The sequence below is a fragment of the Melanerpes formicivorus genome, unplaced genomic scaffold (assembly GCF_026170545.1).
Source record: "Melanerpes formicivorus ecotype bairdi unplaced genomic scaffold, bMelFor1.0.p_v2 SCAF_88, whole genome shotgun sequence".
Classification (NCBI taxonomy): domain Eukaryota; kingdom Metazoa; phylum Chordata; class Aves; order Piciformes; family Picidae; genus Melanerpes; species Melanerpes formicivorus.
The window spans coordinates 569,009-594,481 of NW_027142440.1; the positions used below are offsets into that span (position 1 = coordinate 569,009).

At 63.9% G+C, this 25,473-nt stretch overlaps 1 protein-coding gene across 3 annotated transcripts in view; it reads left to right on the plus strand.

The window, feature by feature from the left end:
* CAMKK1 (calcium/calmodulin dependent protein kinase kinase 1) overlaps positions 1-25,473 on the plus strand; it is a 120,406-nt gene that overhangs the window by 51,755 nt on the left and 43,178 nt on the right. For all 3 annotated transcript variants that reach the window (XM_068165350.1, XM_068165349.1, XM_068165352.1), the window contains exons 3-8: positions 5,724-5,771; positions 8,612-8,665; positions 18,003-18,054; positions 18,540-18,673; positions 21,029-21,065; positions 22,763-22,784. In XM_068165350.1, coding sequence (XP_068021451.1) covers positions 5,724-5,771; positions 8,612-8,665; positions 18,003-18,054; positions 18,540-18,673; positions 21,029-21,065; positions 22,763-22,784 — 347 coding nt within the window. The remainder of the gene's footprint in view (positions 1-5,723; positions 5,772-8,611; positions 8,666-18,002; positions 18,055-18,539; positions 18,674-21,028; positions 21,066-22,762; positions 22,785-25,473) is intronic.

Genomic DNA, 25,473 nt, shown 5'->3' on the forward strand with positions numbered 1-25,473 from the left:
CCAGAAGTCCCTTCCAGCCTCTCCCTGCTGGGATTCTGGGGTTCAGAGAGCGTCTCTGGGTGCCTGCAGCTGTCCCTGCTCTCTGTTTTGTGGCTGCTCTCCTGGCCTCAGCCCCATCCCAGGCTGTCCCACACTGCTGGTGCCCCAGGGTCTTGGTGCAAGTGGCTGCTGGTTGCAGCTCCTGATGTTGTGGCTGCTCCTTGCCCTCCCCCTGGCAGCTCAAGAGAGAGGCTGTCCCCTGTCCCCTGCCACACTCTCAGCAGTGCTCCTGGGCTCTCTCTGGGTGCCAGCCAGTGCAGGTGCTGTGAAGTTGGTGTTTCTTGAAGCCAAAAGGAGTTCCCCTGGCTGGGGCAGGGCTTCAGTGGGCAGGGTCAGGAGTGCTGCAAGGGACCACAGCGTGAGCAGAGCTGGCAGCTGCTTTGGGTCTCACTCCTGAGTCATCCCCAGGCCTGGGCCTGTGGTTTTGACCTGCAATTTCTGGAGCTAACCCAACTTCCCAGGCCTTGCCTTTGTGCCCAGGCTGAGCTGGGTTCCCACTGCTGTGTCAGGAATGGGGCTGGGGGGTGCCTGGGGGTGCCACAGCTCCACAGCCTCAGCAGTGCCAGGGCAGAGGCAGCGTGCTGGGCAGGGGCCTGCTGCCTTGCCCTGCAGGGAGGGCTGCACCTGGGCCCTGCTGCCACAGGAGGCCAGCCCAGGAGGGGCCTCTGCTTCCACTTGTGCCTGGTGAGGGATGGTTGCTCTGCAGGGGCTGCCAGGCTGCTGTGCCTCCAGAGCTGGCAGTGCTGAGCTGTGAGCTCCCCTCTGCTGCTGTGCCTGCAGCGGGCTGCCAGGGGCTCAGGAGCAGCCCCAGGCTGAGGCCTCCTCACCTGGGTGGTGCACAGCATGGTGCTGAGTGTGGCTGTGCCAGGTGCTGCCCTTGGCACCGTGGTGCTGCAGACACCCTGGCCCTGCCCTGTGCCATGCTCACTGCAGCTGACTCTGCCCAGTGTGGACCCAAGGGGCCTGGAGCTCAGCACCTGCATGGCTGGGGGTTGGCCTCCTGAGCACCTGCTGGGGGGTGGGTGGCAGGGGTGGATCTGGCAGGGGAGGGTCTGGCAGGGGCAGAGCTGCCACGGTCCTGGGGGCAGCTGGCAGGTCACAGCAGATGTCTATGGGCTGTGGCCCCCAGCCTGCAGAGCCTCACCTGCAGAGCCTGCAGCCCCTCTGCCAGCAGCCATGTGCTCTGATGAGGGAGGAGGGGAGGGAGAGGCCAGCTGGTGGGAGCAGACGTGACTTGGGTGCCAGCAAGCCCATCCTGCAGTGCCTTGCCTGTGCCAGGAGTGTGAGGGCTGGCTGAACTCCTGCCAGAGTGCTGCAGTGTGCCTGGCACCTCCCAGCTGCAGGCTCTCAGGCACTGCAGCCTCTCCCCCAGCATCTGCACCCTGGCAGCAGCAGACCCTGCTTGGGGTGGGAAATGCTTCTTTGAACTGCAGAGCCACAGAGTGCCTGGGGCTGGAAGCCAGCCCCCTGCAGGCAGCAGGGCCACCTCCAGCTGGAGCAGGCTGCCCAGGGCCACAGCAAGGCCTCCAGGGATGGAGCCTCCAGGGATGGAGCCTCCACCACCTCCCTGGGCAGCCTGCTCCAGTGCCTCCCCAGCCTCCCTGTGCAGAGCTTCCTCCTGCTGTCCAGCCTGACTCTGCCCTGCTCCAGGGCCAAACCATTGCCTCTCCTCCCATCCCCACAGGCCCTGGGCACAGTCCCTGCCCAGCCCCTCCAGCTACTGCAGAGTAGCTGCAGCTCCCTTCACCTCCCTGCTCCTGCAGCCACTCTTCAGGCAGCCTTGGGTGCTCTCTCTGAGGTCACCTGGGAGCCCTGCTGTGGGGCAGCACAGATGCTGAACACAGCTGTGCTGGCTGGAAACCATCAGCCATGGGCACAGGGAGTCACTGGGGTGGGAGGGGGAAGAGAGCCCAGGTGAGAGCTGTGCTCAGAGGTGCTGCTCTGGGAGCTGTGCTTCATCACCCCAACTCAGAGGCCCAGCAAATGTGTCCTCCAAGGAATACCAAAAGGGACACAGCCTGGAACCCAGGGGGTTCCACTTCAGCATGAGGAGAAGCTTGGGTGTGAGGCTGCTGGAGCCTGGAGCAGGCTGCCCAGGGAGGCTGAGGAGTCTCCTGCCCTGGAGCAGGCTGCCCAGAGAGGCTGAGGCTGCTCCTGCCCTGGAGCAGGCTGCCCAGAGAGGCTGAGGCTGCTGGAGCCTGGAGCAGGCTGCCCAGAGAGGCTGAGGCTGCTCCTGCCCTGGAGGAGGAGACTCTGCTTCCTGAGGTCAGAATTTCCCTCTCATGCTCCAGGTAAACCAGGAGCAGGGCAGGGTGGGAACCAAGCTGCTGCACAGCCTGGGCTGCAGAGCTTCCCCTTGAGCCCTGGGACCCCCAGACTCACCCTGCCAGGGGCCTGCCTGGGTGGCCAGGCTACAGCTCCCTTGGCAAGCTGCTGGGCAGCCACTGTTCAGCCAGGAGTGCCCCCAGGCATTGCTAATTGCCCTGAGTTAATTAACCTTTAGCCACACTTCCCCCTGGTCTCAGGGCAAGCTTGGAGAGGAGGCAGCCCAAAGCTGCTGGTGCAGAGGGGCTGGCAAGGGGCTGCCTGCAGCCCAGCCCCTGCCCTCTGCCAGCCTCTCTGCCAGGAGGTGCTGCCCTGGGGGGCTGCAGGGGGTGAGGACAGCAGAGCTGAGCCTGTGCTGCCCAGCTGTGGCCAGTGGCCTGGCAAAGCACCCAAGGGGAGCAGGTTTCTCCCAGCAGCTGCATCTCCTGCAGCAGGCTGAGGAGGCCTGCAGGGACCTGCCTGTGCAGTGGGGCTGCCCCCAGCACTGTGCCTGCCGAGCTGGGGCTGCCTCAGCCGGCGTGCTGCTGGGCTGCCAGGCGTGCTGCTGGGCTGCCAGGCGTGCTGCTGGGCTGCCAGCCCTGCCCTGGGCTGTGGCTGCAGGCTGCCTTGCCTGCAGGAGCTCTGGGCTGCCTCTGCCATGCCTCACAACTTCCTCACCTGCAGCCAGGGCTGCCCCTGAGGCCTCTTTCCTGGCTCTTGCTTTCCTGGTGCCTGGTTTTGAGGTGCTGCTGCATGAAGCACGAGGTGAGGCCAGCACTCTCCTCACTTCTGCCTTTTAGTTCCCAGTCCTCTCTCCCAGGCTTCTCTTTCAAGGCTGTCTCAGAGCTGCTGGGGGCTGGGGCTGCCCTCAGGCACCTGGCTGCTTCCAGAGGGCACAACCTCCATCCTCAGCCTGGGCCAGGCAGCAGCCTGCTTGCTTCCAGGAGTGTCTCCCTGTGGAAACAGCTCTGCCCCCTCAGGGAATTGCTTTGGGTGCCAAAGTCCTTCAAGCCCATCCAGGCCAACCACTCTCTGCCTCTGCCAGGGCTGGTGCTGAACCATGGTCCTCAGCACCACAGCTCTGCCTCTTTGGAACCCCTGCAGGGCTGGGGACTCCCCCAGCTCCCTGGGCAGCCTGGGCCAGAGCACAGGGCAGGGGAGCAGCTCTGCTCCTTCACACACAGCCAGGGGTTGGGGTTTGTCCTCTTCTACTGCTGTTCAACCAGAAGCCCCTGGAGACAGAATCTCCTGCTGTTATGCTGCTGGGTGCCAGGGGGTGCCAGGGGCAGAGACTGCCCCCCCTGCCCAGCCCTGGGGAGGCCTCCCCTTGGCTACTGGGGGCAGTGCTGAGCCCTCACTCCCAGCAGGGACACTGAGGGCTGGAGCAGGGCAGAGAAGGGCAACAGAGCTGGGGCAGGGTCTGGAGAGCAGGGCTGGGGAGGAGCAGCTGAGGGAGCTGGGGGTGTTCAGCCTGGAGCAGAGGAGGCTGAGGGAGACCTCATTGCTCTCTGCAGCTCCCTGAGAGGAGGCTGGAGGCAGGGGGGGTTGGGCTCTGCTCCTAGGAGCCTCAGGCTGCCCCAGGGCAGGCTCAGGTTGGACATCAGAAGAAACTTTCTCACTGAGAGGCTTCTCAGAGCCTGGCCCAGGCTGCCCAGGGAGGGGCTGAATCCCCAGCCCTGGAGGCAGAGCTGTGGTGCTGAGGGCCATGGCTCAGCACCAGCCTGGGCAGAGCTGGAGTTGGTTGGAGTGGAGCTCAAAGAGCTTTTGCCAAGGCAGAGCATCCTGTGGCTCTGTCAGGTTGGGATGTGGCCATGCTGAGAGCAGAGCCCTGGCTGCCCCCAGCCTTCATCCCTCCCTGCCAGCCCCCTGCCCCTGCTCACTGCCTCCATCCTGCTGCAGGGGAAGGCCAGGAGCTGCTCCTGGAGCCTGGGGGAGGTCCCTTGCAGGCAGGGTGAGAGGGTGCTGGTGGAGGGTGCTGGTCAGAGGCTTGGCCCCTGCTCGTTGCCCTCATGCCAGGGGCACCTGGGAGGGCTGTGCCCCTCAGAGAGGGCTCTGCATGCTGCAGGGCTGCCTCAGCAGGGCTGCCTCAGCAGTGCTGCCTCAGCAGTGCTGCCCAGGAGCAGCAGCACAGTGCTGCCCAGGTGCTGCCTCGGGGCAGGGTGCAGAGTCTGTGCTGCAGGCAGGGGCTGCACTCAGGCTGCTGAGGGGAGCAGGAGGCCTGCAGCAGGAGCTGCTCCCTGCAGGGCTGCTGTGAGGGGCAGCAGGGCTGAGGGGGCTGGAGCCTTGCTCAGGGCTGAGCTGCTCTGCAGAGCACTTCCCCATCCTGCCCTGGTGCCCAGGACAAGGCAAGGGCTGTGGAGCTGAGCAGGGGCAAAGCCAGGCCAGGAGGCAGCAGCACCAGGGCAGGAGGCAGCAGCACCAGCACCAGGGCAGGAGGCACCAGGGCAGGAGGCAGCAGCACCAGGGCAGGAGGTCTCAGCACCAGCACCAGGGCAGGAGGCAGCAGCACCAGGGCAGGAGGTCTCAGCACCAGCACCAGGGCAGGAGGCACCAGGGCAGGAGGCAGCAGTACCAGGGCAGGAGGTCTCAGCACCAGGGCAGGAGGTCTCAGCACCAGCACCAGGGCAGGAGGCAGCAGCACCAGCACCAGGGCAGGAGGCACCAGGGCAGGAGGCAGCAGCACCAGCACCAGGGCAGGAGGTCTCAGCACCAGGGCAGGAGGTCTCAGCACCAGCACCAGGGCAGGAGGCAGCAGCACCAGCACCAGGGCAGGAGGCACCAGGGCAGGAGGCACCAGGGCAGGAGGCCTCAGCACCAGGGCAGGAGGCAGCAGTACCAGCACCAGGATGCCTCAGCACCAGGGCAGGAGGCCTCAGCACCACCCTGTCCCTGCTTCCTTTGTGAAGGTCTCCATGGTGCCAGGCACAGCCTTGCCCTGCTCACAGACCCCCAGCAGGGAGGGGCTGGAAGGGAGCTCTGGAGCTCACCCAGCCCAGCCCCTGCTCCAGCAGGGCACCCACAGCACAGTGCCCAGCAGCACAGTGCCCAGGGGGGGTTGGAAGCTCTCCACACCAGGACACTCCACAGCCTCTGGGCAGCCTGCTCAGGGCTGCAGCAGCCAACCCCCTGCCCCATAAACACTCCAGCAGCTGGAATGCTCCTGGGCTGAGCCTGGAGCTGTGCTGGGAGCTGGCTGGAGGGGTGCTTGGTGTTCCCCCAGCACAGCCTGTGTCAGAGTTCAGCCCATGGCTGCTTTGTCCTGGGCTGCAGCCTCTGGGGGGGAGCACAGGGCACTGGAGCTGAGGTTTGGGCCTTCAGCACTGCCCTGCTGGGTGCTGATCCCTGGGCAGGGCTCTCATTGTGCTCTCTTTTATCTGCAGGACTGTGTGCAACTCAACCAGTACAAGCTGCAGAGTGAAATAGGCAAGGTAGGTACTGGGCTGGGCACCAGCAGCCCTCCTGCACAGCCCTGGGGCTGGCTGCAGAGGCTCTGCCAGCCCAGGGCCCCCTCCTGGCCAGGACTCCTTGCAGCTTGCTGGGGCTTTGGAGCTTGGTTGTAGTCTGGGCAGGTTTTGCTCAAGCTCACAGTGGAGTTCCTTCCTCTGCAGCCTGAGTTTGTCCTCCTGCCTGCTGCAGTGGCTGAGCTGCCTGCCCATGGAGCACCCAGAGCCCAGCAAGCAAAGCAACCCCACAGAGCCCAGGGAGGGCAGAGGTTAGGGCTAAGGCTGGCTGGAGCTCCCCTGCCTGGGGAGGCAGAGGCAGAGGCACGCCAGTGGGTGCTGAAAAGCTGCAGAAGGGTCCAGAGGAGATTCCTCCCCAGCTCTTGGGGTGCTGAGCACTGCAGCCCAGCACCACTGCAGCCCAGCACCACTGCAGCCCAGCACCACTGCAGCCCAGCACCACTGCAGCTGGGCCCAGGGTGCTCTCTGCAAGCTCTCAGCAGGGATTTCCCTGAGCTGCAGAGGCCTTCACCAAACAGCCAGACCTGCACCTCCAGCCCAACCTCCTCTCCAGGTGAAAGGCCCCAGGCTGTGGCAGGAGCCCTGCCCTGTGTGCTTGGCTGCTGGCAGGGTGTGAGGCTGGAGGTGCCACTGCTGCTGGCACAGCTGCTGCCACCTGCAGCAGGCCTCTGGGCAGCCTGGGCTGGTCCTTGCTTGCTGCAGAGGGGTTGGACTGGGGCACCCTTAGAGATCCCATCCAACCCAAACCACTCTGTGGTTCTTCAGACCCTCTTAAGAGTGCTGCTTAGGGCTGTGGTTCAGTCAGGGAGCTGCCAGTGCTGGGCTGGGGATGACTCTGTGGGCTCAGAGGTCTTTCCCAAGCCTGGGGTGGTTGGGCTCAAAGGCTTCCAAGGCCTTTTCCAAGCACAGCAGTTCTGTGACTCTAAGGGCTCCTCTCACTGGGCTCAGGATGGCTGAAGGGGGAGGGAGCTCCTCTCTCTGCTGGGTTCTCCCCTGCAGGTCACTGAGCAGACAGGCACCCTGGGGGTGGGGGAGGCTCTGCTGCTCCTGCTGTGCTCCTGGACCAAGGAGGTGGCTTGTAGGGCTCCTCTGAGACCAGGACCTTCGTTCCTGCTACCAGGGAAGTCAAGAGAAACCTTCTGAAGTGGCACTGCCATCTCCCTGGGAGGGGAGGTGCAGTCTGGGCACAGGACTGCAGAGCCCCAGGGCTGGGGATGGAGTCTGCCTGCAGGCTGGCACAATAGCTGTGGGCACAGCAGTAGCCAGGGCTGCAGATGGCAGCTGGGGAGCAGGCAGCTGGCAGGAGGCAGCTGGGGAGCTGGCAGCTGGCAGGAGGCAGCTGGGGAGCAGGCAGCTGGGGAGCAGGCAGCAGGCAGCTGAGGAGCAGCTAACCCTAACCCTTACCCTAACCCTAACCCTAACCCTAACCCTAAACCTAACCCTAACCCAGACCCTAACCCTAACCCTAACCCAGACCCTAACCCTAACCCTACCCTAACCCTAGCCGTAACCCTAACTCTAACCGTAGCCCTAACCCTAACCCTAACCTGACCCTAGCCCTGACCCTGACCCTGACTCTAACCTAACCCGAACCCTAACCCCTACCCTAACCCTAAACCCTATCCCTAAACCTAAACCTATCCCTAACCCTAACCCTAAACCCTAACCCTAAACCCTAACCCTGACCCTAACCCTAACCCGCAGGCAGCAGGCACCTGGGGAGCAGGCATCTGGGGAGCAGGCAGCTGGCAGGAGGAAGGTGGGGAGCAGGCAGGAGGCAGGTGGGGAGCAGGCAGCAGGCAGGAGGTAGGTGGGGAGCAGGCAGGAGGCAGGTGGGGAGCAGGCAGCAGGCAGGAGGTAGGTGGGGAGCAGGCAGGAGGCAGGTGGGGAGCAGGCAGCAGGCAGGAGGTAGGTGGGGAGCAGGCAGGAGGCAGGTGGGGAGCAGGCAGCAGGCAGGAGGTAGGTGGGGAGCAGGCAGGAGGCAGGTGGGGAGCAAGCAGCAGGCAGCTGGCAGCAGGCAGGTGGGGAGCAGACAGCTGGCAGCTGGCAGCAGGAAGCTGGGGAGCAGGGAGCTGGCAGGAGGCAGCTGGGGAGCAGGCAGCAGGCAGGAGGCAGCTGGGGAGCAGGCAGCAGGCAGCTGGGGAGCAGTCAGCTGGGCAGCAGGCAGCTGGGGATCAGGCAGCTGGTAGCTGGTCCTCACCAAGTCCATTTGCTCTTAAGAGTGGGAGAGGTTTCAGCAGCAGAGGGAAAGGACCTGTGTGAAATTGTCCCAAACACACCTTTGGGACAGGGCAGGGCAGGAGGTGCTCCAGGGAGACCTCAGAGCAGCCTTGCAGTACCTGAAGGAGCTCCAGGAGAGCTGTGGAGGGACTTGTGACAAGGGCTTGGGGTGCCAGGGTGAGGACAGTGGCTTTGAGCTGTATCAAGCTTGCTTTAGGTGAGAGCTTCCCCATGAGGGTGGAACAGGTTGCCAGAGCGGTTGTGGAGGCTCCAAGGCAGGAGGTGCTCAGGGCCAGGCTGGATGAGGCCCTGAGCAGCCTGTGCTGGTAGGAGCTGTCCTGCCCATGGCAGGGGGCTGGAGCTGGCTGAGCTGTGAGGTCCCTTCCAGCCCTTCTGTGATGGCCAACCCTCAGCTCCTCCAGGCACTGGTGCTGCTCAGCTGCCCCTCAGCACTGAGCCCCACTGCAGGGTCACCACTCAGCACCAGCTGGGGCCTTGAAGGATGCTTTTTGCATTCTGTGAGCCCTGAGCAGTGAGGAGAAGCTGTGAGGCTGCTGCCCTGACTGTGCCTCTGTGTTCCCTTCCAGGGTTCCTATGGAGTGGTGAAGTTGGCCTACAACGAGGACGATGACAAATACTATGTGAGTGGGAGCCCCGCCCCAGCCCCGCCCCAGCCCCGCCCCAGCCCCGCCCCAGCCCCGCAGCTGAACAGCTTCACAGACCCCCAGCATGGGGGGGTGGGAAGGGATCTCTGGAGCTCACCCAGCCCAGGCCCTGCTCCAGCAGGGCACCCACAGCACAGTGCCCAGCAGCACAATGCCCAGGGGGGGTTGGAAGCTCTCCACACAAGGACACTCCACAACCTCTCTGGGCAGCCTGCTCCAGGCCTCCAGCACCCTCACACCAAACTACTTTCTCCTCCTCTTCACATCCAACCTCCTGGGCTCCAGGCTGTGCCCCTTGCTGCCCCTTGTGCTGTTCCTGGGCACCACTCAGCAGAGTCTGGCCCCAGCCTCTTGCCCCCCACAGCTCCTTGAGCTCTTGCTGAGCATTGCTCAGCTCCCCTCTGGGGCTGCTCTTCTGCAGGCTCTCAGCCCCAGGGCTCTCAGCCTTTGCTCCTCCCAGAGCTGCTCCAGGCCCCTCAGCAGCTCTGCAGCCTCCCCTGGACTCTCTCCAGCAGTTCTCTGTCTCTCTTAGCTGGGGAGCCCAGACCTGGGCCCAGCACTGCAGACATGGCCTGAGTAGGGCAGAGGAGGAGGAGAACCTCCCTCTGCCTCACTGCTGGCAGCAGTTGTGTTTCTGGTTGCAGGAGCTGCTGGCCCTGCTGGGCACAGAGCTGCTGCCTGTGTGAGGAGCAGGTGGGTGCCTTGTGCAAGAGGCAAGGAGCTGGAGGCAGCTGCAGCAGCCTGGTGCTGATTTGCTCTGGCATGTTGCAGCTCTGAAGAGGGTCACCTGAGCTGGGAGGTGTGGGGGTGGTGGTGTTCAGAGCCTGCTGAGCATTGCAGGCTGGGCCCAGCAGGAGCAGGCCTGTTGGAAGGACACAGGAGGGTGGCAGGTGCTGGGCACTGAGCTCCAGCTGGGCAGTGCCCAGCCCCCTGTGATGTTAGGAAGAAGTTCTACACAGAGAGAGTGATTGCCCATTGGGATGGGCTGCCTGGGGAGGTGGTGGAGTCCCCATCCCTGGAGGTGTTCAGGAGGAGACTTGATGGGGTGCTTGGTGCCATGGGTTAGTTGTTTAGGTGGTGTTGGACTGGTTGATGGGTTGGACACCATGATCTTGAAGGTCTCTTCCAACCTGGTCTGGTCTATTCTATTCCATTCCACTCTACTCTGCTCTACTCTACTCTACTCTACTCTACTCTACTCTACTCTACTCTACTCTACTCTACTCTACTCTACTCTACTCTACTCTACTCTACTCTTCCCCTCTGCAGGATGCCTCCTGATTCCCCACACTGCCTGCTCATGAGGTGTGGGGTGCAAGCTTTGGTCTTTCAATCCTTTGCTGAGCTGCAGCCAGAGTAGGAGAGGTTTGAATTCAAAGCTACTTAGAGAATCATAAACTCAGAGAATTGTTTGGAGGAGGCCTCTGAGCTCATCCAGTCCAACCTCAGCCCAGCACCACCATGGCCACCAAAACCTGGCCCCAGCTGCCATGGCCACAGGGGTCTGGAACCCCTCCAGGCATGGGGACTCCACCACCTCCCTGGGCAGCCTCTGCCAGTCCCTGACCACTGCAGCAGCAGAGAAATTTCTCCTGATCTCCAACCTCAGCCTCCCCTGGCACAATTTCAGGACATTTCCTCACCTGATGCTAGGGACCCCCCCTGGCTCCAGCCTCCTCTCAGGCAGCTGCAGAGAGCAAGGAGGTCTCCCTCAGCCTCCTCTGCTCCAGGCTCAACACCCCCAGCTCCCTCAGCTGCTCCTCCCCAGCCCTGCTCTCCAGACCCTTCCCCAGCCTTGCTGCCCTTCTCCAGGCAGGCTGCTCCTCTGTCCCTCCCCTTTCAGGTGAATCCTGACCATCCCAGCTGGGATTCCTGCCTCAGCTGTGCTGATGTCCCTGCTCCTGTCCCCTGGCATGTTTGGCTCAGGCTGAGAGCAGGAGCTGGGCAGCTGGCAGGAGGAGGCTGCCTGGCTGTGTGTGGCTGTGCCTGAAGGCTGGTGGGAAGAGCTCTCAGCTGCTGCTGAGGATGCCAGGGCAGGAACCTGCTGAGCAGAGCTGGGGGGCTGCAGTGCTGCAGCTGCTGCTCCACTCTGCATGTGCTGAGAGGGGCTCCTGCTTCACTGCCACCACCCAGCGCTCCCCTGGCTGACTGTGCCCTGCAGAGCCCCTGGGCAGGCTCCTGTGCTGCTCCCTGGCCCCTTGCTCAGAGCTGTTGGCCTTGGCACAAGGAGCAGGTGTAAAATGTGCTCATTCCCCAGCTGGCTTCCCCTCCCTGACTGATCTGCAAGTAGCAGAGCAGGCTGCAGGGCTCAGGAGGGGAGTGGCTGCCTGGTAGTCTTTGTGAGCCTTTCCATGCTTCCAGCAGGCCTGCAGCTGGAGGAGAAATGTCCTGAAGTGAAGGATGGAAGAGATGAGGCAAAAATCTGGACAAGGAGCTGGCCAAGAAGAGGATCCACAATTCTTTCCACCTTGGCAAGCTGCCTCCCCAGCACAGCAGGCTGGCTGCTGACTCCAGTGCTCAGCAGGGAGAGCTGGGGGTAGGTGAGCAGTGCTGCTGCCTCCTCTCTGGGACCAGAGAGCCACAGAACTCTTCCAGCTGGCAAAGCCCTTGGAGCTCATCCAGGCCAACCTTCCTCTGACTGCCAAGGCTGGGGCTGACAGAGCCACAGGATGCTCTGCCTTGGCAAAAACTCTTTGAGCTCCGCTCCAACCAACTCCAGCTCTGCCCAGGCTGGTGCTGAGCCATGGCCCTCAGCACCACAGCTCTGCCTCCAGGGCTGGGGATTCAGCCCCTCCCTGGGCAGCCTGGGCCAGGCTCTGAGAAGCCTCTCAGTGAGAAAGTTTCCTCTGATGTCCAACCTGAGCCTGCCCTGGGGCAGCCTGAGGCCATTGCCTCTTCTCCTGTTGCTTGCTCCTAGGGAGCAGAGCCCAGCCCCCACTAGGCTCCAGCCTCCTCTCAGGGAGCTGCAGAGAGCAATGAGGCCTCCCTTAGCCTCTTCTGCTCCAGGCTGACCACCCCCAGCTCCCTCAGCTGCTTCTCCCCAGCCCTGCTCTCCAGACCCTGCCCCAGCTCTGTTGCCCTGCCCTGGCCTGGTCCTGCTCCAGCTCTCAGTGTCCCTGCTGGGGCAGGGCAGTGCTGGATGAACTCCAGCTCCGTGGCAGCTGCAGGCTGTGGCCAGAGCTTGAGCTGCTCAGCCAAAGGCAGAGTGAAAGCCGTGGGCAGGTTCCCTGCTGTGGCTCAGCTAATCCCTTCAGCTCTGCTGCCTGCTCTGAGCTCCCTGAAGCTCTGCAGCCCTGGGCTGGCTCCCAGGGCTCCAGCCTGGCTGCCTGCAGTGGCACAGGGTGCACAGCCCCCGGGCTGCCAGCCTTGCAGGGACAAGCCTTGGGTTCCCTCCCACCCTCCTGTGGTGAAGTTTGAGGCAGGGGCTGTGGAGCTGCTCCTGGGAGGAGTTTGGAGAGGTGGGGAGATGGGGCTGGGGGGAGCCCTGGCAGTGCCTGGTGCCAGTGCAGCCAGTGCCAGCCCCTGGGGCAGGGCAGATGGCTGCACTGCTGCTGGGCTCTGTGCTCCTGGGGCTCAGCCCCTGCCTGCTGGGGCTCTGGGAACTCTGCCCCTGCCCAGCAGTGACCCTCAGGGATTTCTGTGCCCCTGCTTGTGTGGTCCAGGAGGGCCAGCAGTGATCTCCACCCTTCCAAGATGCTACAGGAGCCCAGGGGAAGCCTCAGGGAAGCTAATTGCACAACTGCCTGAGGGTTCTCAGCTGCCCCCCTGCCAGCCTGTCTGGCACACGTGCTCCCCAGCACTGAGGGCCATGCTGCTCTTCCACCTTCCATCCCATCCCCTGCAGCACTGCACCCCAGGCCCCCTGGCAGACACTGGAGGCAGCTGTCTGTTCCCAGCAGCCAGAGGACACAGCTGGGGTTCTGGGAGCCCAGGGAGGCTTTTGCTGGTTCCCCCCAGATTTAGCTCTGCAGGGTTGGTTTTGTCTCAGTAGTGAAAAAGTGAGAGATGAAGTCCTTGTGTTGGGTTCTCCACCTGCAGCACTGTGTCCAGGCCTGGGGCTCCCAGCACAAGGACAAAGAACTGCTGGAGAGGGTCCAGAGGAGGCCACAAAGATGGTTAGAGGCTGCAGAACCTCCCCTGTGGCACCTGGCTGGGAGAGCTGGGGCTGTTCAGCCTGGAGAAGAGAAGGCTGCAGGGAGACCTCAGAGCAGCTTCCAGTAGCTGAAGGGCTCCAGGAGAGCTGGGGAGGGACTTGTGACAAGGGCTGGGAGTGACAGGATGAGGAACAATGGCTTTGAGCTGGGAGAGGAGAGACTGAGACTGGAGATGAGGAAGAGATTCTTGGTAGTGAGGCTGGGGAGAGCCTGGCACAGGCTGCCCAGGGAGGCTGTGGCTGCCTCCTGCCTGGAGGTGTTCAGGGCCAGGCTGGATGAGGCCCTGAGCAGCCTGTGCTGGTGGGAGGTAGGGGACAGGGGCTTGGAGCTGGGTGATCTCAGGTCCCTTCCAACCCAACCTTTCTGTGATTCTCTGCTCTATGGCAAAGCATAGAGAGCAGAGCAGAGCAGAGCAGAGGTTGTGCTGGACATTTGCTGTTGCTGGCCACAAGCAGCAGCACTGAGGGCTGCCAGGGCTCTCCCCTGGGGGTTCTCTGCCCTTTTTGATCTGGTTTCCTAAGCTGGGGCTGGTGGTCTCCTGCCTCTGTGCCCAGCAGGATTTGCCTGGAGGCTGTTTGCTGCCAGCTGTGCATGGTGGGGAGAAGTTCCTGCCACAGACACCCAACCTCCCTACACCTGGCATCTCCTCTCCCTCTGGCAGCTTCCCAAGGCAGCTGCCCTGTGGCTCCCAGCTGTGAGGTGGCTCAGAGGACAGCAGTGAACATCCCCAGTGGATGCACATCAGAGGAGGGCACCCAGCTCCCACTGCCCCTCACAGGAGACCTCTACCACCCCCTGAGAGGAGGCTGCAGCCAGGTGGGGTCCAGCCTCTTGCCCCACGTACCAAGAGACAGGAGGAGAGGAAGTGGCCTCAGGTTGTCCCAGGGGAGGTTTAGGTTGGACATCTGGCACAAATTCTTCAGGGAAAGGCTCATCAGGGACTGGCCCAGGCTGCCCAGGGCAGTGCTGGGGCCCTCACCCCTGCAGGGGTTTGAGAGCCATCTGGATGAGCTCAGGGCTGTGTGCAGGGAGCTGCTGCTTGTGGCTCCAGGGCTCCCCCAGCCAGGCACTGGTGTGGTGCTGTGGGGCTGGCTCTGTGCTGCCTGGCTCTGCACTGCCTGGCTCTGCACTGCCTGGCCCTGCACTGCCTGACCCTGCCCTGCCTGGCCCTGCCCTGCCTGGCTCTGCGCTGCCTGACCTTGCCCTGCCTGGCCCTGCACTGCCTGGCTCTGCACTGCCTGGCCCTGCACTGCCTGACCCTGCCCTGCCTGGCCCTGCCCTGCCTGGCTCTGCGCTGCCTGACCTTGCCCTGCCTGGCCCTGCCCTGCCTGGCTCTGCGCTGCCTGACCTTGCCCTGCCTGGCTCTGCACTGCCTGGCCCTGCGCTGCCTGGCCCTGCCCTGCTTGGCTCTGCACTGCCTGGCTCTGCGCTGCCTGACCCTGCACTGCCTGGCTCTGCACTGCCTGGCGCTGCACTGCCTGGCCCTGCGCTGCCTGGCTCTGCACTGCCTGACCCTGCCCTGCCTGGCGCTGCACTGCCTGGCCCTGCACTGCCTGGCCCTGCGCTGCCTGGCTCTGCACTGCCTGGCGCTGCACTGCCTGGCCCTGCGCTGCCTGGCCCTGCGCTGCCTGGCTCTGCACTGCCTGGCGCTGCGCTGCCTGGCTCTGCACTGCCTGGCGCTGCACTGCCTGGCCCTGCGCTGCCTGGCCCTGCCCTGCTTGGCCCTGCACTGCCTGGCTCTGCCCTGCCTGACCCTGCGCTGCCTGGCTCTGCGCTGCCTGGCTCTGCACTGCCTGGCGCTGCACTGCCTGGCCCTGCGCTGCCTGGCTCTGCACTGCCTGACCCTGCGCTGCCTGGCTCTGCACTGCCTGGCTCTGCACTGCCTGGTGCTGCACTGCCTGGTTCTGCACTGCCTGGCGCTGCACTGCCTGGCCCTGCACTGACTGGCCCTGCGCTGCCTGGCTCTGCACTGCCTGACCCTGCGCTGCCTGGCTCTGCACTGCCTGGCGCTGCACTGCCTGGCCCTGCGCTGCCTGGCCCTGCCCTGCTTGGCCCTGCACTGCCTGGCTCTGCCCTGCCTGACCCTGCGCTGCCTGGCTCTGCACTGCCTGGCTCTGCACTGCCTGACCCTGCACTGTCTGGCTCTGCGCTGCCTGGCTCTGCACTGCCTGGCGCTGCACTGCCTGGCCCTGCGCTGCCTGGCTCTGCACTGCCTGACCCTGCGCTGCCTGGCTCTGCACTGCCTGGCGCTGCACTGCCTGGCCCTGCGCTGCCTGGCTCTGCCCTGCCTGACCCTGCGCTGCCTGGCTCTGCACTGCCTGGCTCTGCACTGCCTGGCGCTGCACTGTCTGGCTCTGCACTGCCTGGCGCTGCACTGCCTGGCCCTGCGCTGCCTGGCCCTGCCCTGCTTGGCCCTGCACTGCCTGGCGCTGCACTGTCTGGCTCTGCGCTGCCTGACCCTGCACTGCCTGGTTCTGCACTGCCTGGCGCTGCACTGCCTGGCCCTGCACTGACTGGCCCTGCGCTGCCTGGCTCTGCACTGCCTGGCTCTGCCCTGCCTGACCCTGCACTGTCTGGCTCTGCGCTGCCTGGCTCTGCACTGCCTGACCCTGCGCTGCCTGGCCCTGCCCTGCTTGGCCCTGCACTGCCTGGCTCTGCACTGCCTGGCTCTGCGCTGCCTGACCCTGCACTGCCTGGTTCTGCACTGCCTGGCGCTGCACTGCCTGGCTCTGCAGTGTCTGGCTCTGCACTGCCTGACCCTGCGCTGCCTGGCCCTGCTCTGCCTGGCCCTGCACTGCCTGACCCTGCACTGCCTGGCCCTGCACTGCCTGGCTCTGCACTGCCTGACCCTGCGCTGCCTGACCCTGCGCTGCCTGACCCTGCGCTGCCTGGCTCTGCGCTGCCTGGCTCTGCACTGCCTGGCTCTGCACTGCCTGACCCTGCACTGCCTGACTCTGCACTGCTTGGCCCTGTGCTGCCTGACCCTGCACTGCCTGACCCTGCACTTCCTGGCTCTGCCCTGCCTGACCCTGCGCTGCCTGGCTCTGCACTGCCTGGCTCTGCGCTGCCTGACCCTGCACTGTCTGGCTCTGCGCTGCCTGGCTCTGCACTGCCTGACCCTGCGCTGCCTGGCTCTGCACTGCCTGGCTCTGCACTGCCTGACCCTGCACTGTCTGGCTCTGCGCTGCCTGGCTCTGCACTGCCTGGCGCTGCACTGCCTGGCCCTGCGCTGCCTGGCTCTGCACTGCCTGACCCTGCGCTGCCTGGCTCTGCACTGCCTGGCGCTGCACTGCCTGGCGCTGCACTGTCTGGCTCTGCGCTGCCTGGCCCTGCCCTGCTTGGCCCTGCACTGCCTGGCTCTGCACTGCCTGGCTCTGCGCTGCCTGACCCTGCACTGCCTGGTTCTGCACTGCCTGGCGCTGCACTGCCTGGCTCTGCAGTGTCTGGCTCTGCACTGCCTGACCCTGCGCTGCCTGGCCCTGCTCTGCCTGGCCCTGCACTGCCTGACCCTGCACTGCCTGGCCCTGCACTGCCTGGCTCTGCACTGCCTGACCCTGCGCTGCCTGACCCTGCGCTGCCTGACCCTGCGCTGCCTGGCTCTGCGCTGCCTGGCTCTGCACTGCCTGACCCTGCACTGCCTGGCGCTGCACTGCCTGGCCCTGCACTGCCTGGCTCTGCACTGCTTGGCCCTGTGCTGCCTGACCCTGCACTGCCTGACCCTGCACTTCCTGGCTCTGCCCTGCCTGACCCTGCCCTGCCTGGCTCTGCACTGTCTGGCTCTGCACTGCCTGGCGCTGCACTGCCTGGCTCTGCACTGCCTGGCTCTGCACTGCCTGGCGCTGCACTGCCTGGCTCTGCACTGCCTGGCTCTGCTCTGCCTGGCCCTGCACTGCCTGACCCTGTGCTGCCTGGCCCTGCCCTGCTTGGCCCTGTGCTGCCTGACCCTGCACTGCCTGACCCTGCACTTCCTGGCTCTGCCCTGCCTGACCCTGCCCTGCCTGGCTCAGCACTGCCTGCCAGCAGCAAGGCCCTGCCTGGGCAGTCAGCTCTGCAGGAGAGCTTTGCTGAAGCATCTCTCTGCTGCTGCCCCCAGCTAGGAGCAAGCCTGGGCTGGGACTGCAGTGCATCTCCAGAGCCCTGTGCTCCTCTCTGCTCCTCTGCTCACTGGGTGGCTCTGGCCCCATGCCTGAGCACATCTCCTCCCCAGCCCCCTGCTTGTGCTGACAGCAGCCCTGGGGCAGGGCCTGTCTCCAGCCCTGCCTGTGCAGCACAAGGTGCTCCTGGGGCTGGGAGCTTGGTGTAAGGATGCCCTGGGGCTGCTTCCATGGCAGCAGAGGTGCCTCACAGTCAGCTCACCTGGGGGTTGGATCAGCAGTGCTGTGGGCAGCAGGACAGGGCAGGGATTGTCCTCCTGTGCTCAGCACTGGAGTGGCCACAGCTTGAAGTCTGGGCCCTCACTCCAGGAGGGACACTGAGGGCTGGAGCAGATCCAGAGAAAGGCAACAGAGCTGGGGCAGGGTCTGGAGAGCAGGGCTGGGGAGGAGCAGCTGAGGGAGCTGGGGGTGTTCAGCCTGGAGCAGAGGAGGCTGAGGGAGACCTCCTTGCTCTCTGCAGCTCCCTGAGAGGAGGCTGGAGCCAGGGGGGGTTGGGCTCTGCTCCCAAGGAGCAAGGGACAGCACAAGAGGAAAAGGCCTCAAGTTGCACCAGGGGAGGTTTGGGTTGGCCATGAGGAAAAATTTCATCCCCAGAAGGGTTGTCCAGGCCTGGCCCAGGCTGCCCAGGGCAGGGGTGGAGGCCTCATCAAAGCCCTGGAGCTGTGGTGCTGAGGCTATGGTTTAGTTGAACTCAGTGCTGCTAAAGCAAAAGGATTCTGTGACTCTCCTCACAGGCTCCTGCTCCAAACCCAAACCTCTGTCTCCCTTTCCTTTGTCCAACCCTTTCCTTTTCTCATGAGAGGAAGCTGAATGCAGGCAGTGGTTGGCAGTGCCTCTGGAGGGCCTGGGGCAGTGCTGTGTCCCTGTTGTGGCCACACTAACCACAAGACTTCTTCTGTAGGTCAAGGAAGAGGCCTGAGCCATTCCCTGGTGTTCAGCACGCTCCTGGGCCACAGGAGGAGCTTTTGGCTCCTCTTTTAACTCTGCTTTTCCTTCTTCCTGCAGGCTATGAAGGTCCTCTCCAAGAAGAAGCTGCTGAAGCAGTATGGGTTCCCACGTGGGTATCTGCTCCCTGGCCCCGGCCAGGCAGGCTCCTGCAGAGGCCTCAGCTGCAGGGGCTGCACAGCCTGCCTTCATCCGAGGGCTGGGGAGGCTGTGGGGGGCAGGGAGAGGGCAGGAACAGCCCCAGGGGAATTCAGCACACTGGGGAGTTAGGTTCCCAAGCCTCTCTGAGGTGCTGGCTCCCTGTTCCCCAGTGTGAAGCCTAAGGAGGGGCTGGAGGTGAAGCTGGGCAGAGCTCTCCATGTTCCCAGCAGCTCTTCTGCCCTCTCAGCTGGAGCCTGGCGGCTGGGCAGGGCTGTGGGCAGCAGCCCCAGCTGGGGGGAGCTGAGCTGGGCTGAGTGGGGCTTGGCAGTGTCATGCTGGGTGGAGCTGGTGGTGCTCTGGGGTGATCCAAGGTGGTGCTGAGCTGGGGGTGCTGTGCCTGCAGGCTGGGCACTGCTGAGGGGGGACTCTGTGCTCACCATGCTCTCACGCCTGCAGGTCGGCCTCCTCCCAGGGGCTCAAAAGCATCCTCTGGAGAGCAGCCCAAGCCCCTGGCCCCCCTGGACAGAGTCTATCAGGAAATAGCCATCCTGAAGAAGCTGGACCACATCAACATTGTCAAGCTGATAGAGGTGAGCTCTGCTGGGCACACCTCTGCTCTGTGCTGCAGCTGCTCCCCCCTGAGCCACAGCTGCTTTGAAGAGGGCCTCAGAAACTGAGGCTGCTGCTCCCCAGCAAGGTCATCCCAGCAGGGCAGGCTGCACAGATGGGTTTGGGCTGGGGGGCCTCCAGAGAGCCCTTCCCATCCAAACCGTGCCAAGGGGGTGTGGATCACACTGGCAAACTGAGATCCTTCCCTGGGCTTGGAGGTGTCAGCCATGGAGCCCCAGAATGGGCCTCAGAGATCACCCAGGTACAGACTCATGGAGTGCTGGGAGGTGGAAGGAAGGACCTCAGAGCTCATCTCCAGCCTCCCACCACGGGCAGGGACACCTCTCAGAGACTCAGCTGCTCAGGGCCTCATCCAGCCTGGCCTTGAGCAGCTGCAGGCAGGGACAGCCCAGCCTGCCTGGGCAGCCTGTGCCAGAGTCTGCCCAGCCTCTGCGTGCAGAACTCCACCCTGGGAGCCAGGCTGCAGTGCTGGGAGGGCAGCAGCAGCCTCTGGCCAGGGGCAGAGCAGCCAGGGCCAGGAGCAAGGCCCTGGGGGCAGTGTCTGCACTGGCTGAGGGCAGGGCTCCAGGCAGGGCTCCATGCAGGGCTCCCATACAGGGCTCCATGCAGGGCTCCCATGCAGCACTCCCCAACAGAGCTCTCATGCAGGGGCTCCCATGCAGGGGCTCCCATGCAGGGCTCCCCAACAGGGCTCTCATGCAGGGCTCCCATGCAGGGGCTTCCATGCAGGGCTCCCCAACAGGGCTCTCATGCAGGGCTCCCATGCAGGGTTCCATGCAGGGCTCCCATGCAGGGGCTCCCATGTAGAGTTCCATGCAGGGCTGCCATGCAGGGGCTCCCATGCAGGGGCTCCCATGCAGGGTTCCATGCAGGGCTGCCATGCAGGGGCTCCCATGCAGGGCTCCCATGCAGGGTTCCATGCAGGGCTCCCATGCAGGGCTCCATGCAGGGTTCCATGCAGGGCTCCCATGCAGGGGCTCCCATGCAGGGCTCCATGCAGGGGCTCCCATGCAGGGGCTCCCATGCAGGGTTCCATGCAGGGCTGCCATGCAGGGGCTCCTATGCAGGGCTCCCACGCAGGGCTCCCACGCAGGGCTCCCATGCAGGGCTCCCATGCAGGGGCTCCATGCAGGGGCTCCCATGCAGGGGCTCCATGCAGGGGCTGCTATGCAGGGCTCCCATGCAGGGCTCCCACGCAGGGCTCCCATGCAGGGGCTCCATGCAGGGGCTCCCATGCAGGGCTCCCATGCAGGGCTCCCATGCAGGGGCTCCCATGCAGGGGCTCCCATGCAGGGCTCCCATGCAGGGCTCCCACGCAGGGCTCCCATGCAGGGGCTCCCATGCAGGGGCTCCCATGCAGGGGCTCCCATGCAGGGCTCCATGCAGGGGCTCCCATGCAGGGGCTCCCATGCAGGGGCTCCTATGCAGGGCTCCCATGCAGGGGCTCCCATTCAGGGGCTCCCATGCAGAGCTCCCATGCAGGGCTCCATGCAGGGCTCCCATGCAGCACTCTCCAACAGAGCTCTCATGCAGGGGCTCCCATGCAGGGGCTCCCATGCAGAGCTCCCATGCAGGGCTCCCATGCAGGGGCTCCCATGCAGGGCTCCCTTGCAGCACTCTCCAACAGAGCTCTCATGCAGGGGCTCCCATGCAGGGCTCCCCAACAGGGCTCTCATGCAGGGGCTCCCATGCAGAGCTCCCATGCAGGGCTCCATGCAGGGCTCCCATGCAGCACTCTCCAACAGAGCTCTCATGCAGGGGCTCCCATGCAGGGGCTCCCATGCAGAGCTCCCATGCAGGGCTCCCATGCAGGGGCTCCCATGCAGGGCTCCCTTGCAGCACTCTCCAACAGAGCTCTCATGCAGGGGCTCCCATGCAGGGCTCCCCAACAGGGCTCTCATGCAGGGGCTCCCATGCAGGGTTCCCATGCAGGGGCTCCATGCAGGGGCTCCCCAGCTGGGCTCCCATGCAGGGGCTCCCATGCAGGGCTCCCATGCAGGGCTCCCCAGCAGAGTTCCCATGCAGGGCTCCATGCAGGGCTCCCATGCACACTCCCATGCAGGGCTCCATGCAGGGCTGCCATGCAGCACTTCTCTGCAGGGCTTTTCTTGGGCTGGTTCTCCAGGTGCCATCAGCAGCCCAGGTTTTCCTGTGTCCTTCACAGCTCCTCTCTGCAGGACCCTCTGAAGGACCCTGAGTGGTTCTCAGTGCTCTGCAGCTCAGCACAGCCTGCAGGCAGCAGCAAATTGTTGCTTGCTTAAAAAGTTCTTCCTCTTCCTTACTGCTTTCTCCTTTCCTTCTGTTGCCCACTCCAGGTGCTGGACGACCCTGCAGAGGACAACCTCTACATGGGTGAGTCAGGAGGGCTGCCAGCACCTGCTGGGCTTAGCCCTGGGGCTGCAGGTGGCATGGCCCTGGGGCTGGGGGTCACTGCTCCCAACTCCAGCAGACATCTCTGCAGAGCTGAAGCCCTCCAAGGGCAGGGCAGCCTTGGGCCCTGGTGCAGCTGTGCACAGCTCCTGGCCATGGGGACACCAGCACTGTGCCAGTGCTCTGCCTGCCCCACTCCTAGAGCCAGGAGAGAAGGGAAGGGTGCAGGGCAATTTCTTGTCCTCCTGCTGTGGGGCTGGTGTCTGCAGCCCCCTGCTGCAGGCTGTGGGCAGTGGTAATGGCTCTGGAAGCAGCCATGGCTCAGGGTATTCCTGTGAGCCCTACAGACCCTGCCCACCCTGCTGGGCCCTGGCACCTCCTGGCAGCAGCACTCTCCCTGCTGTCCTCTGAGCCCTGGGGGCTCAGATGGGAGGTCACAGCTGAGCAATTCCCACCCCTTTTGTCTCCCTCTGCCCCAAACCTTGGAGGTGCCACCCACAGCCAACCCCCATCTGTGCCAAGCCTGCAGGGACAGGCCTGGAGGCACCCTCAGAGCTGTGCCAGAGGAGGGCAAGGCCTCACCCTGTGACCTCTCTGCTTCCCTGGGGGGCTTCTGATGGCTGCCTCCTGAAAATGATTATGGGATGTTTCTGAAGCTGTCAGGGCAAGTGCAGCAAGGGAAGCTCTGTGCCTTTGCAAGGCCAATTCCCCCTGCTGGCTGCAGCCCCAGCAGCACTCTGGCTGCAGCAGAGGCACTGTGGTGGCAGGGCAGCTGAGGTCACTGCCTCAAGCTCTGAACTCCTGGGATGGAGAGGAAGGGAGGGAGGAGACAGCAAGGTCTTGGTGAGTGAAAATAAATGTCTGAGGGAAAACCAGGAGGAGAGAAGGAGATGAGAAGGAGAAGAGAAGGAAGAGAAAGAGAAGGAGAATGGGAATGAAGAGAAGAAAACAGAGAAGAGCAGCAAGGCAACCTCTCCCTGAGAGCAGGACAGCAGTCCCAGGAATGGGAGCAGTGGCAGCAGGGCAGGCTGGAAAGCCTGGCCCTGGGCACCACTCAGCAGAGCCTGGCCCCAGCCTCTTGCCCCCCACAGCTCCTTGAGCTCTTGCTGAGCATTGCTCAGCTGCCCTCTGGGGCTGCTCTTCTGCAGGCTCTCAGCCCCAGGGCTCTCAGCCTTTGCTCCTCCCAGAGCTGCTCCAGGCCCCTCAGCAGCTCTGCAGCCTCCCCTGGACTCTCTCCAGCAGTTCTCTGTCTCTCCTGAACTGGGGAGCCCAGAACTGGGCCCAGGACTCCAGCTGTGGCCTCCCTAGGGCAGAGCAGAGGGGGAGGAGAACCTCCCTTGTGTGCCCTTACAGCAGCTCCTTCCCCAGCAGCAGTCTGGCAGAACCATCCCCCCCAGCAGCCTCCCTGAGGCAGGAGGCCCCAGGGCAGCCAGGCACAGGCAGCAGAAAGCAGGCTGATGAATGCCCAGCCACTGCCTGCCTGGGGCTGGCAGGAGGGAGAGGTGTTTGTGCTGGGGAGATGAAGCTTTTCAGTCTGCTTCCTCTGGTGCCTGGGGGAGGGAAGAGCAATAAAGGCTTCAGCAGGTGTGGGAAGGGAAGTGGCTGTGTAGGTGCTGAGAGGCTACTGACCCCTGTGCCCTCCTGGCACTCACTCATGCTCTCATTTCCTTTCCTTGCAGTGTTTGACCTCCTGAGGAAAGGGTAAGTAGCCCTCCTGGGACACATTTGTGCTGTGGAGCTCCCTAGCTGAGGTGAAGCTTTGGTCTGCCCCCAGGGGCAAGCTGCAGCCTGCAGGCAGGCACAGGGGGACAAAATCCAGCTGCAGATGGCCTGGCACTGCTGGGGGCTGGGACCACCTGGGCACTGGGCTGGGCTGGGAGGCTGTGGCCACAGCACAGCAGAAAAGGTTGGGTTGGAAGGGACACAAAGCTCAGCCAGCTCCAGCCCCCTGCCACAGGCAGGGACACCTCCCACCAGCACAGGCTGCTCAGGGCCTCATCCAGCCTGGCCTTGAGCACCTCCAGGGAGGGGGCAGCCACAGCCTCCCTGGGCAGCCTGTGCCAGGCTCTCCCCAGCCTCACTGCCAAGGCTCCTCACTTCCTCCTCTCCAGCCTCACTCTCTCCTCTCCCAGCCCAAAGCCACTGTGCCTTGTCCTGGCCCTCCCAGCCTTGTCCCAGGTCCCTCCCCAGCTGATGTGCTTCAGGTGCTGAAGGCCACAGGTGCTGGGTGTCCTGGTGTCAGCTGGGAGCAGGCTGGCTGCATCTCCCCTGGCAGGTGAGGCTTCACCAGGAGCCCTCTGCTTGGGGCACAGCCACAGCCTGGCTGCTTCTGTCAGGAGGGGCACAAGAATAGAATAGAATAGAATAGAATAGAATAGAATAGAATAGAATAGAATAGAATAGAATAGAATAGAATAGAATAGACCAGGTTGGAAGAGACCTTCAAGATCATGGTGTCCAACCCATCAACCAATCCAACACCACCTAAACAACTAACCCATGGCACCAAGCACCCCATCAAGTCTCCTCCTGAACACCTCCAGGGATGGGGACTCCACCACCTCCCCAGGCAGCCCATCCCAATGGGCAATCACTCTCTCTGTGTAAAGCTTCCTCCTGACCTCCAGCCTGAACTTCCCCTGGCGCAGCCTGAGACTGTGTCCTCTTGTTCTGGTGCTGGCTGCCTGGGAGAAGAGACCAACCTCTGCCTGTTTACAACCCCCCTTCAGGTAGTTGGAGAGAGCAATGAGGTCTCCCCTGAGCCTCCTCTTCTCCAGGCTAAGCAGCCCCAGCTCCCTCAGCCTCTCCTCACAGGGCTGTGTTCCAAGCCCCTCACTAACTTCGTTGCCCTTCTCTGGACTCGTTCCAGCAGCTCAACCTCCTTCCTAAACTGAGGGGCCCAGAACTGGACACAGGACTCAAGGTGTGGCCTAACCAGTGCAGTGTACAGGGGCAGAATGTCCTCCCTGCTCCTGCTGGCCACAGAGGTTGAGGCAACCTTTCCTTGCCCCCTGCTGCCTTATTTGCCCTTGGCTCCAGCCCCTGCTGGGGGCTGCTTGCTGGGCACACTTCACACAGCAGAGGTGATGAGGTGGTGGGAACCTCCTTGGTGCTTTTTGCTCTGCAGGGTCCCCAGGAGGGCTGAGCCCAGGGGGGGAGATTTCCACAGGGCTTGTTTTTCTCCCTGGCTCCATGAAGCAGCCTCTTTAGGCTGCCAGCTCCAGCAGGCTGCTGGGAGAGGTCCCCAGTCTCCCTGGTGACCAAGCTGCTGAGTGTCCTGTAAGAGCTGCAGGCAGCTGTGGCCAGGGAGCCTGCAGCCTGGCTGCTGCCAGCAGCAGGCAATTAGAGCCCAGGAGGGGCTCTGCTGCTCAGGTTGTCTCAGCAGCAGGGCAGGCAGGGGCAGGAAAGTGCCAGTGGGAGCTGAAGGTGCCCAGCAAGTGGGCAGCAGAGGAGAGCAGGGAATGCTGCAGGGGTGGCTGCTGCTGCCTGCTGAGGGCTGGTGCCAGAGCCTGGCTCTGGGGATGGCCTCGTGTGAAGCACTCAGATCCAGCTGCAGGCACTGGGAGTGTGTCCAAGGGCAAGGGCAAGCTGCTGAGCACCTGCAGCATTAACCCCCAGGGAGTCCTTAGCTCTCCTCTGCTGGGAGCAGAAGATGCTGAGCAGCTCCTGCAGCAGGCAGAGGGATTGCAGAGGCCTCTGTCAGTCCCTCAGCAGTGCTGGCAAAGCAAAGCAGTGGAGGAGCTGAGCAGGGAACCTCGGCCCTTTGGGGCTGAGCAGGGAACCTTGGCCCCTTGGAGCTGAGCAGGGAACCTTGGCCCCGTGGGGCTGAGCAGGGAACCTTGGCCCCGTGGGGCTGAGCAGGGAACCTTGGCCCTTTGGAGCTGAGCAGGGAACCTTGGCCCCGTGGGGCTGAGCAGGGAACCTTGGCCCTTTGGGGCTGAGCAGGGAACCTTGGCCCTTTGGGGCTGAGCAGGGAACCTTGGCCCTTTGGGGCTGAGCAGGGAACCTTGGCCCCTTGGGGCTGAGCAGGGAACCTTGGCCCTTTGGGGCTGAGCAGGGAACCTTGGCCCCTTGGGGCTGAGCAGGGAACCTTGGCCCCGTGGGGCTGAGCAGGGAACCTTGGCCCTTTGGGGCTGAGCAGGGAACCTTGGCCCCTTGGGGCTGAGCAGGGAACCTTGGCCCCTTGGGGCTGAGCAGGGAACCTTGGCCCCGTGGGGCTGAGCAGGGAACCTTGGCCCCTTGGGGCTGAGCAGGGAACCTTGGCCCCTTGGGGCTGAGCAGGCTGCAGGACACTGGGATGGCCCAGGTAAGCCTGGAGCCAGTGGCTCCTGGCTAGATTCTGCCTTGGGTTAGGCCAGGACTGAGAACCCCAGCAGGCACAGCCTCCCAT